Source organism: Orycteropus afer, unplaced genomic scaffold (assembly GCF_000298275.1).
Source record: "Orycteropus afer afer isolate SDZICR_OR568_19922 unplaced genomic scaffold, OryAfe1.0 scaffold00041, whole genome shotgun sequence".
In the NCBI taxonomy this organism is placed as follows: domain Eukaryota; kingdom Metazoa; phylum Chordata; class Mammalia; order Tubulidentata; family Orycteropodidae; genus Orycteropus; species Orycteropus afer.
The window spans coordinates 9,174,652-9,186,131 of record NW_006921628.1 but is presented as its reverse complement, the minus strand read 5'-3'; the positions used below and the strand labels follow the sequence as shown (position 1 = coordinate 9,186,131).

The window sequence follows — 11,480 nt, the reverse complement described above, 5'->3', positions numbered from 1 at the left end:
AATGTTCTGGGAGGTTCCCACTCTCTCTTACATGCTTAGAGTTCTGATGCTGTGATTGGCTAGTTTGACCACACTTCCGGGCTCAAAAGGAGGCCTCCTGGAGGCAGAACTCTCTCTCTGACTGCTGGTTGAGGAAGACGTGCTGCTGAAAGAGACACGCGTTGCTGGGAAAGAGACGCAAGAGACACGCGTTGCTGAGTGAGACATCGAGGGACCAGCACTGCTGGGAAAGAGACTGTGAGAGACTGTTGGCTGAGGGACGGTGGGCTGGGAGAGAGCCTGAGCATTTTTCCTGAACCTGAATTGTAGCCTGTGGTGCTTGCCTAATAAACCCCATAATCTGTGAGCTCTGTGTGGCCACTGCAGTGAATTATCGAACCCATTAGCACAGAATAGAGTGAGGGTCTCAGTGTGATCTTATCCAATGATCTTGTCTTTATTTTTGCCCCTATGCCACCATTAAAATTCAGCTTTGTGTTTGTTATCCACAGTTCAGTGGGGCTGGTTCTTTTCTGAGGCTCACAAAATTCTAGAGCCAGATGTTAGATTATAAAACTATCCTGTCTTCAAAGCCTAAGAATAGAGATTGGTCAAAGGACATAAAATTTTTTTTTATTTATTGTATTTGTTTTATCTTTTGCTGGAGTTACCAACTCTCTTTAATAATTATCAAACCTTTATGATTATTAATACTATGCCTCAGCATATTCTACCTTATTTTAGATTGAGTTATTTATAGACTTTAATTGCCCCACTAGATTGTAAGCTCCATGAAAGCAGGGGCCACATTTTACTTGTCTTTGTAACCTCACTGACTTAGCTTCTCAATAACATCTGTTGAAAGATAAATGAAAACGAATGGTTTAGTGAGCAAAAGGTTTGCCTGGGAGTCTGAGGACAGCTGAATTGTATAACCTAAAACCCACTACCCTGTTTCTAAAATAAATCTGATTGATAATGTCTCCTCTCTTTCCAACAAAGATATTTTGAGATGAAATTGGGTTATACGTAACATTTTCAGCCTTTCAGAGACAGAATTACATAAGGCACTTTGCCTCTCCAGCAGTTGCAGAATTTAGTTAGATGACATCTTGGACCAGAGTCCATTTTAATGTGAAGACCTTGTTCTAAGCTTTCTTTTTAAAAATAAATGATTTAGCCTTTCTGGTGATTTTGACATTGTTGAAGAGATTTCAAATCAAAAATATATCTGAGGAGTAAGTTAATTACCTGTCTCTGCCACCAGTTGTTCTTTTCATGACCTTAGAGGAAGTCACTGGCTTGTCTCTGCTCGTTTAGGACTTTTATCAGAATACATGTTACTGTTGTATAAAATGGAATCACAGAAATTTAGAGTTTTAAGCAGACTTAGCAACAACAGTGCCTGGTACATAATTGGATTTCAGTAAATAGTAGAATACATTAATGCATCAACCAAAGCAAGCCCACACCGTGGATGACTATCAGTAGTGGAGAGGATTTACTCATTCCTATTGTAAACAAATTTAATTACTATCAAATGCTGACTTAGACTTGTGAGACTTTTTGTTTGTTATGTGCCGTCAAGTTGGCCCCGACTCATAGTGACCCCTCCCTGGGTTTCTGAGGAGGTATTACTACAGAAGTAGATTTCCCAGTCGTCTTGCTGAGGAGTGGCTGGTGGGTTTGAACCGCCAGCCTTTGGGTTATCAGTCAAGTGCCTTAGGCACTATGCTTACAGAGCTCCTGTACATTATAATATCCTATTGTATGATACAGTATTTGATATGTCTCCATTCTAGACTCTGAACTCCATGAGGATAGAAATGTGTCTTTATTTGTGCTCCCAGCTCATAGTATAGTACAGAATGGATAAATGACTGGAAAAAAGGAAACACAGAAAATAAGAAAGAATAATAATAGGGAGCATATGTATCATTTACCAACTCATTGGTCTCTTAAAGGAGATAGATTCATGCTAGAGGTTGTATACTGTGTTAGTTAAGTAGTGTGTTAGCTTGGGTTGGCCTGGATTCAAGTGGCTGGGCATCTGGATGTAGTTACTCTCCATGATGATACTGGTCAACTCTATGGTGGAATCTGGAGCAGCTGAGCCTCTGCCTTAGGGATGTGGTCTGCTTCTACTATATAAGTAGAAGCTTTGCCAAAGGTCTCTAGCTTTTGGCACATTTGAATCCTGCTTATAGCCGAGTCATCATTCAGCAGTCATGTTGTCTGCCTCTCTTGGGACTATTAATGGGTTTGAATTGGTGGACTGCCATGTGGTTTGATAATTTGGGGACTGTGCCATTTTACTTGTTGACTTTTGGTTTGTCAGCCGCTACTTGAGTGAAGAGATGCCTCTAGCTTCAGTGGGCTGGGAACAAGAGGCAGAACTGAAGCCCAAGTTCAAGGGGCTTTCATCCAGTCTCTAGAGCTAGCACTTTGAACTTAGACTTCTAGCCTCCTAAACTGTAGGAGATTAAATCCCTGTTTATTAAAGCCATCTACCCATTTGTAGTATCTTCTGTTAGACTCCCACTGGATAACCAAAACATATACTAAAGACGATCTATTGGGTTTCAGAAGAAAGTTTTAAAACTTCTAGCTCTGTTTGTTTTATCTCGACAATCCTGGTTTCTATTTTTGTGTGTATTTTATACTCATCATAATATTTTAATGTAGTAGGCTCACTCACTCAATTCACTGCCATTGAATTGATTCCAACTCACCCCATTGGTTTTCCAAGGCTGTAAATCCTTGCAGAAGCAAACTGCCTCATTTTTCTTCCATAGAGTGGCTGGCTGGTGGGTTCAGACCACCAACCCTTTGGTTAGCAGCCAAATGCCTTAACCACTATACCACCTGAGCTCCTTAATATAGTAGTATGTGTGTTTAATTCATAAATAACCATATACTAGAAGGCAAATAACCCAAAACATCTTCCAATAAAGGTGTAAATCAGAAGTTTGGAAAACCTAGCAGAGCTATTAGGAGTGCTGGTAGCATAGTGCCTAAGGCACTTGGCTGCTAACCAGAAGGCTGGTGGTTCAAACCCACCAGCCACTCTTCAGAAGGAAGGTTAGCCAATCTATTTCTGTAGTGATACTGCCTCGGAAACCCAAGGAGGGGTCGCTATGAGTCAAGTTAGACTCCATGGCAAATAACAACAACAGCATAGCTGTTTGTCAGCTGCTAAGTTAAGCATTAACGGCCCTCATGGCACAGTGGTTAAGTGCTCAGCTGCTAACCAAAAAGTCAGCAGTTTAAACTTCCCCAGCAATCTGCTTCTATAAAGATTTCAGCATAGGAAACTATGGGGCAGTTCTACTCTTGTCATGTGGGATCACTATGAGTCAGAATCAACTTTATAGCACACAACAACATGCTAAGCATTTGATATGTATTATTTCACCTATTGTTAGATGCTATCTAGTCAATTTAACTCATAGCAACCCTTTGTACAATAGAACAAAACACTGCCACATGTTTTTCCATCCTCGTAGTTATTGCTGTACTTGAGCCAGTTGTTGCAGCTCCTATGTCAATCCATCTTATTGAGGGTCTTCCCCTTTCTCATTGATGTTCCACTTTACTAAGCATGTTATTGTTCTCCAGACACTGGTCCCTCCTAACAATATAACTGATGTAAGAGAGATGAAGTGTGGCCATTCTCACTTAGGGAGGATTCTGGCTATACTTCCTCCAAGAGAGGTTTGTTCGTTCTTCTAACAGTCCATGGTACATTCAGTATTCTTAGCCAGCACCACAATTCAAGTACATCATTTCTTCTTTGGTCTTCCTTATTCATTGTGAAGGTTTCCACATGCATATGAGACTACTGAAAATACCATGGCTTGGGTCACGTACATCTTAGTCTTCAGAGTGACATCGTTGTTCTGTAACACTTTAAAGAACTCTTTTGTAGTATATTTGCTCAATGCAGTATATCATTTGTTATCTTGACTGCTGCTTCCTTAGCAATTGATTATGGATCCAAGGAATATTAAATCCTTAAAAATGTCAGTCTTTTCTCTATCATGTCGATGTTTATGGGTCCAGTTGTGAGGATTTTAACTTTCTTTGTGTTGTGGTATAACCTACACTTTAATCTTTGATCTTCATCAGTAATTGCTTCAAGTCTGTCAGTGTCAGCAAGCAAGGTGGTATCATCTGCATATCACAGGTTAATGAGCCTTCCTCCAAACCTGATGCCATGTTCTTCATATTGTCCAGCTTCTTAGATTATTTGCTCAGCATACAGATTGAATAAGTATGATAAAAGGATACAATCCTGATGCACTCCCTTCCTGATTTTAAACCATGTAGTATCCCCTTGTTTTGTTCGAACGACAGCCTCCTGGTCTGTGTAGAGGTTCCTCATGAGCACAATTAAGTTTTCTGGAATTGCCATTCTTCTCAATGTTATATGTAATTTGTTATGATCTACACAGTTGAATGCTTTTGCATAATCAAGAAAACACAGGTAAACATCTTTCTGGTAGTCTTTGCTCTCAGCCAAGATCCATCTGACATCAGCAATGATATCCCTCATTCCATGTCCTCTTCTGAATCCAGCTTGCATTTCTGGAAGTTCCCTGTCAATATACTACTGCAACCATTTTTGAATTATCTTCAGCATGATTTTACTTGTATGTGATATTAATGATATTGTTTGATAATTTCCACATTGTGTGGGATCACCTTTCTTTGGAATGGGTACAAATATGGATCTCTTCTATTCTGTTGGCCAGGTAGCTGTCTTCTGAATTTCTTGGCATAGATGAGTAAGTACCTACAGCACAGTGGCCATATGTTTAAAAATTTCAGTGGGTATCCCATGAATTCCTGGAGGCTTGTTTTTCACCAATTCCTTCAGTGCAGCTTTGACTTCTTCCTTCAGTACCATTGGTTCTTGACCATATGCCACCTCCTGAAATGAATGAACATCAACCAGTTTTTTTTCATATAATGACTCTGTGTATTCCTTCCATCTTCTTTTGATGCCTCCTTTAGCATTCAGTATTTTGCCCATAGAATCTTTCCATATTGCAACTTGAAGCTTGAATTTTTCTTTAGTTCTTTCCATTTGAGAAATGTTGAGCATGTTCTTTCCTTTTGGTTTTCTAATCCCAGGTCTTTGCACATTTCATTGTAATTATAATAATTGACTTTGTTTTCTCAAGCTGCTCTTTGAAATCATCTATTCAGCTCTTTTATCTGGTCGTTTCTTCCATTTGCTTTAGCTACTCTTCATTGAAAAGCAAGTTTCAGAATCTGTTCTGACATTCATTTTGGTCTTCCTTTCCTTTCTTTTTAATAAAACCTTTTGCTTTCTTCAAGGATGATGTTCTTGATGTCTTCCCACAATTCATCTGGTTTTTGGTTATCGGTGTTCAGTGCATCAAATCTGTTCTTTAGATAATCTCCAAATTCAGGAGGGATATAATCAAGATCATATTTTGACTCTTGTGGACTTGTTTTAATTGTTTTCAGCTTCACTTTGAATTTGCATATGACTAGTTGATGGTTTGTTCTGCAGTCAGTTCCTGGCCTTGTTTTGTCTGAAGATACTGAGCTTCTTCATCACCTTTTTCCACAGAGGTAGTCGATCTGATTTCTGTGGAGTCCATCTGGTGAAGTCCACACATATAACCACCACTTATGTTGTTGAATAAAAGGTATTTTTAAATAATAAGTCGTTGGTCTTGCAAAGTTCTGTCATATGGTCTCCAGTGTCATTTCCATCACCACAGCCATATTTTCCAACTATCAGTGATTTTCTTTGTTTCCAACTTTTATCAGTAATAATCAATACATCTTGAATGCATGTTCAGTCAATTTCAGACTGCAGAAAAAAAATCTTCACTTTCCTCATCTTTGGCTTTGGTGGTTGGTGCATAAATTTGCATAATAGTAGTATTAACTGGTCTTTCTTATAGGTGTATGGATATTATCCTATCACTGACTGCTAACCAGAAGGCTTGCAGTTCAAACCCATCAGCCACTCCTCGGAAGGAAGGTTGGGCAATCTACTTCCATAGTGACACCACCTTGCAAACCCAAGGAAGGGTCGCTATAAGCCAGTTCCAATTCCACAGCAGTACATTGCAGTTCCGTTGCATTGACAGTATTGTACTTCAGGACAGATCTTCAAACATTTTTTGTGATGATGAATGCCATGCCATTCCTCTTCAATTTCTTATTCCCAGCATAGTAGATCATATGGTTGTCTGATTCAGAATGGCCAAAACCAGTCCATTTCAGCTCACTAATGCTTAGGATTTCGACCTTTCTGCATTCCATTTTCAATTTTGATAACTTCCACTTTTTCTAGATTCATACTTCGTTCATTCCATATTTGATTATTGATGGATACGTACGACTGTTTCTTCCCATTTTGAATCGTGCTACCTCAGCAAAAGGAGGTCCCGAAAGCTTTATTCCATTCACATCATTAAGGTTTGACTCTATTTTGAGGAGACAGTTCTTCTCCAGTTGTATTTTGTGTGCCTTCCAATTTGAGGGACTCATCTTGTGGCATATATTGGACAGTGTTTCAGGGCTATTCAAGTTTTCAGAATTTCTCAATTCTTTGAGAAGTGGATGGCTCCTTCCATCTTCCAAGACTGTCTTAGTCTGAAAACTCTGCTGAAACCTGTCCACCAGGGATGACTCTGTTGGTATTTGAAATACCAATAGCATAGCCTCCAGCCTCACAGTAACACACAAGCCACCACAGTATGACAAACTGACAGACGAGTCGTGGCCCAATCATGTACAGCTTGTAAATGGTGGAACTAGGACCCAGTCTTATATCTGTATGGCGTAACCGCTGCCACATCCTCTTGTTTTTCTGCTATAGCACTTAGGCTTGTGCCTCAGGCACAGTACATAGGTATGGATTATAAATTGAATGGGTGACTCAATCACACTAAGTACATATTAAGGCTATTGTTTTTAAGAAAAACTATGATTGTGAAAAAATTCTTACATTTCCATTTTAAGACAAGCTAAATAGCATACCTATTTGACACATTAGAATGTTTAGTATTATTTCTTGACAGATAAAAGGAAGGACAACAAGTCACTTATACACAGATGTGCCCAATATCATGCATCTGGTATATTCATTTTTACATCTGATAACCAAACTAGATTTTTTAGAATTGAGAAATGATTCATATACCACAATATTCACTCTTTTAAAATATACAATTTGGTAGTTTTTAGTTCACAAGGTTGTACAACAATCGCAACCTATCTAATTTCAGAACATTTTCATCACCCCCAAAAGAAATCCTGCACTCATTAGCAGTCACTCTCCATCCCTCCGTACACCTAGCCTCTGGCAACCACCAGTCTATCTCTGTCTCTGTTGATTTGCCTACTCCGGACATTTTATATAAATGGAATCACGATATATGTGGTCTTTTGTGTCTAACTTCTTGCATTTAGCATAATGTTTTTAAGGTTTATCCATGTTGTAGTTTATATCAGTATTTCATTTCTTTTTATGGACTAATAATCCATTGTATATCACGTTTTTCAATTATTTAATGGACATTCAGGTTGTTTTCACTTATTGAGTATTATGAATAATGCACTGTAAGTATGCCTGTACAGTTTTTTATATGGACATATGTTTTCTGTTCTTTTGGGTGTATACCTAGCAGTAGAATAGCTGGGTCATATGGTAACCTATATATAGCTTTTTGAGGACTTACCAGACTGTTTTGAAAGTGACGGCACCATTCTCTAATCCCACCAGCAACGTATAAGACTTACAACTTCTCCACACTCTTGCTCATGTTTTTGAGTCTTTTTTTCTTACTATTTTAGCCATTGTATATAGTGGTATCTCCTTGTGGTTTTGATTTGCATTTCTCTAAGGACTAATGATGTTGAGCATCTTTTCATGTGCCCCACCCCACCCTCAGCTACTTCTTTTTCATTTAAATTATTTCCATTACCCTTTTTTTCCTCTCTCTTTTATTTTTTTGGAGTATAAATTTTGTTTGCCCCCAGAACTCTATTGTCAGTCTCAAAACATATTAAACACTCATGAAATCTCCTCTTAAAGATTGCAGTGCTTTTCCGGGTGCCAGGCTACTGGCCATTAACTATAAGGGTTTAAGTGAGTTTCCACTGGCAACTTTCCAGAAAATCTCCACATCACCTTATTAGATAACAAGCTTTCATGACCCCCAAAGTAGGATGAGGATAATACTTTATTCAGAAGCTTTTAATGTCATAGGAATATCAAGAAATTTTTTCAAAATTGTCTTTTCTTAACTTTTTACATCCCTATAAAGTAGAAGACAGTAGCTCTGTCAAAGGCTACTCCAAGAAAATATGTGCAGAAGTGTGTCTTAGGGAAAAAAAAAAATTTAGTATAAACCAATGTTTCCAGGTGTACACTAAAATTTCAGATTACTTTTTAGTATCTACAAGTCCTGGATATCAATCACACTGCTCATATGTGCTGTTATCATTTTAATAATCTTGAAATTCTGGTTGTTGTTGTAATGTGCCGTCGAGTCGTCTCCAACTCATAGTGACCCCTCCTTGGGTTTCCCAGGCGATATCTCTTATAGAAGTAGATTGCCCAACCTTCCTTCTGAGGAGGGGCTGGTGGGTTTGAACCGCCAACCTTCTGGTTAGCAGTTTACAATGTTTGTTTTAGGCCAGAGAGGAAGGTAAGAAAAGGTTTTGGAAATTCTCTATCAATTTATGCCCTTTACATTGAATGAATATTTATATTAGTCTTTAAAGATGTTGATTTGTAGTAGTGGTCTTGACAGAAACGTACACCTGACATATTACATCTGTAGTATAGTCCACATCAGTATAGTTGTTTATTGTAGCTGCAAGGCCTTTCTGGCTTTCAGGCCTCACAGGTTCCCAACTTACTCTCATATTTTACTTGTTGGCTTTTCATAGCATTTATCATTCTCCATCTTACTGTAAATTGAATGTATTTGGTCATAATGTTCATGATGAAATCCATCAGTTCCCTTATAAATTGGATTTTTTAAAATGAAAAATTATTTTTAAAAAAGCTGCTTTGAATTTTTGTTTATTTAGTCAATCTACATATATTGGTTGAGCACCTACCAGGGTACCAGGCACTGGGAATGCAGAGGGAATACGGCAGTCTTGGTGCCTGCCTTTGTGGAACTAATAGGCTACCTGTAAAGTGGAAAACAATTACATAACTGCAATTGTGATGAATCCTAAAAATGAAGACTTTGGGATTCTGTGAGAGCACATGCTGGAGAGATGACCAAGTTTGAGTTGTTAGAAAAGGTTTCCTTAAGAAAGTGAAACGTCATTTGGAACATGAAGGATGCATAGGTCTTAGCTACAACACAGTGCACGGAGACTAATAAGTGTGCAGGAGCTAAGGCAGACATAAGTTTCATGATTTTGAGGAACTTAATGAAGGACAATGTGGCTGGTGTAGCAGGAGCAAAAGAGACAAGATGAACAAGAGGCAGGTGGGGTAGCAGCACTAAAAAGTCACATTAAGGATGTGAGCTTCTATCAGGAGGGAACCATAGAAGGGGTTAAGGCAGAGGAGTGGCATTTTTTGGTAACCTATGAAGTTAAGAAAGACCAAGTGATCCTTTGCACTGTCATTTTCTTCCCTGTCGCTCAGGAGTATGACTGTAGAAACTATCAGCCCAGTCAGATGAGTGAATCCGAGTTGCTGATGCTGGCAAGTCTACGACGGCAGCAGAATGAAGAACTGGAAGAGACTGGGGCTTCCCATGGCCTGAGTGCATCCCAGGTTGACAACTGTAACGTCAGCATAAGCACCAGCAGTGATGACACAACCACCTGGAACTCCTGTCTGCCACCTGTGAGTGCCAGGCTTTGCATCTTGGTTTTATTACCATAGTGAAAAGCAAGCTGCTTTCTTACAAAACCTAGCCTCAACTGAAAACCAGGGCAAAATGAAAATACTCCACACAGAAATAGTCAGAGCCCATCCAGAAATACAGTGTTTTAGATTTGGGGACAGACATTAAGAGATGACATTGTTCTTTCTTAAATTGTTTATTTACCTTCAGAAAGTGTATGTTAGTGGTGTGACAATATATAAAATCATATATTGAATGAAAAAAAGGAGAATTTTACCATAGATTCTAGCTATCCCATTGTATCTCCAGCTCTTAGCACAGGCCCCAATGCAAAGAAGAGGCTCAGTGTTTGTTAAAGAATGAATAAACAAAAAGGAAAAGACTATAAATACATAAAGTATTGTTCAGATACCATGGCAGAAAAGAACCTTCTGTAGAAATCACCAGATGTTTATTGATACCTCCCTGGTTCTAAGGGGCCATGCTAGGTGCTGTAGATGCTTCTGAGACATGCATTCCTGTATGTTTTCACAGTTAGAGCACTTTTAAGAATGGTCTGTAATCCTCACTATGACCTGGCAGAGTACACCTTCTCAGCAACTCTTAGTCTTCTTGTTTTTCAGATGAAGAAATGGAGGCCTGGGACTGTTTCCACACATGATCAGATCAGAGCCCAGTTTCTTGACTCAGTCTATTCTGTACAATACTGCCCTCAAGAATCTTATGGTTTAATTGGAAAGACATAGCAAGAGCACTGTAGTACAGGAGGGAGGGAGCTCTGGTGGCATAGTGCCTAAGGCACTTGACTGCTAACCAGAAGGTTAACAGCTCAAACCCACCAGCCACTCTTCAGAAGGAAGACTGGGCAATCTACTTCTGTAGAGATACCGCCTTGGAAACCCAAGGAGGGATTGCTATGAGTCAAAGACGACTCAACAGCACATAACAACAACAGCATAGTACAGGAAATGTCATAAAGGAGAATCATCATTATCGTTATTTTTATAGTAATGGTAATTATAACTACCATTTTTCAAGCACTCAGAGTTATTTTAAGACCTCCGTAGGTCAAGGATTATTTAGTTATAACATCACATTCAGTGTAATAGCAAACATTAAAATATACTTTGATCCAGCAGTAAATGTAGCTTTTTTACTACATACTTTTTGAAAGGATATTTAAAATTATTTTACTTTAACTCATGTGTATATATAATTACAGAAAGGTTGAGTTAATAGGCAGTTGAGAATGGCAAAAGTTATGTATTTAAACATTTATTAATTTTGATTTTGCAGTTTTCTTTTTTTATCTTCAAGCCAATTTTTTCTAAGTCTCTAACACCTTTGTAGATCTTGGAAATCTCACAGGCCCTAGCATCTAGTGCTTTCCATGTGTTATCTAATTTACTTCTCACAGCTAGTCTGTGTGGTAAGCACTGTTAGAGTCCCCATTTTCTGAGATGAGAAACCTAAGGCCCCTTATAAAGTAATTCAGATACAGCTTGGTCCATCACCAAATCTGAGCTTCCTAACCACCTTGATATGTGACTTAATTGTCAAGTGAGTGCTACAAGTATCCTGTGGAAGGTGAGATTTCTGTGCTTTGGAGAGAACTTAGACGTCTTCAATGAAAAG

At 38.7% G+C, this 11,480-nt stretch overlaps 1 protein-coding gene across 1 annotated transcript in view; it reads left to right on the top strand.

Moving 5' to 3' along the window:
- Positions 1–11,480, top strand: part of CFAP20DC (CFAP20 domain containing) — a 506,982-nt gene that overhangs the window by 416,728 nt on the left and 78,774 nt on the right. Inside the window, exon 14 of the mRNA XM_042780469.1 lies at positions 9,641–9,844. Within this exon, the coding sequence (XP_042636403.1) occupies positions 9,641–9,844 (204 nt within the window). The remainder of the gene's footprint in view (positions 1–9,640; positions 9,845–11,480) is intronic.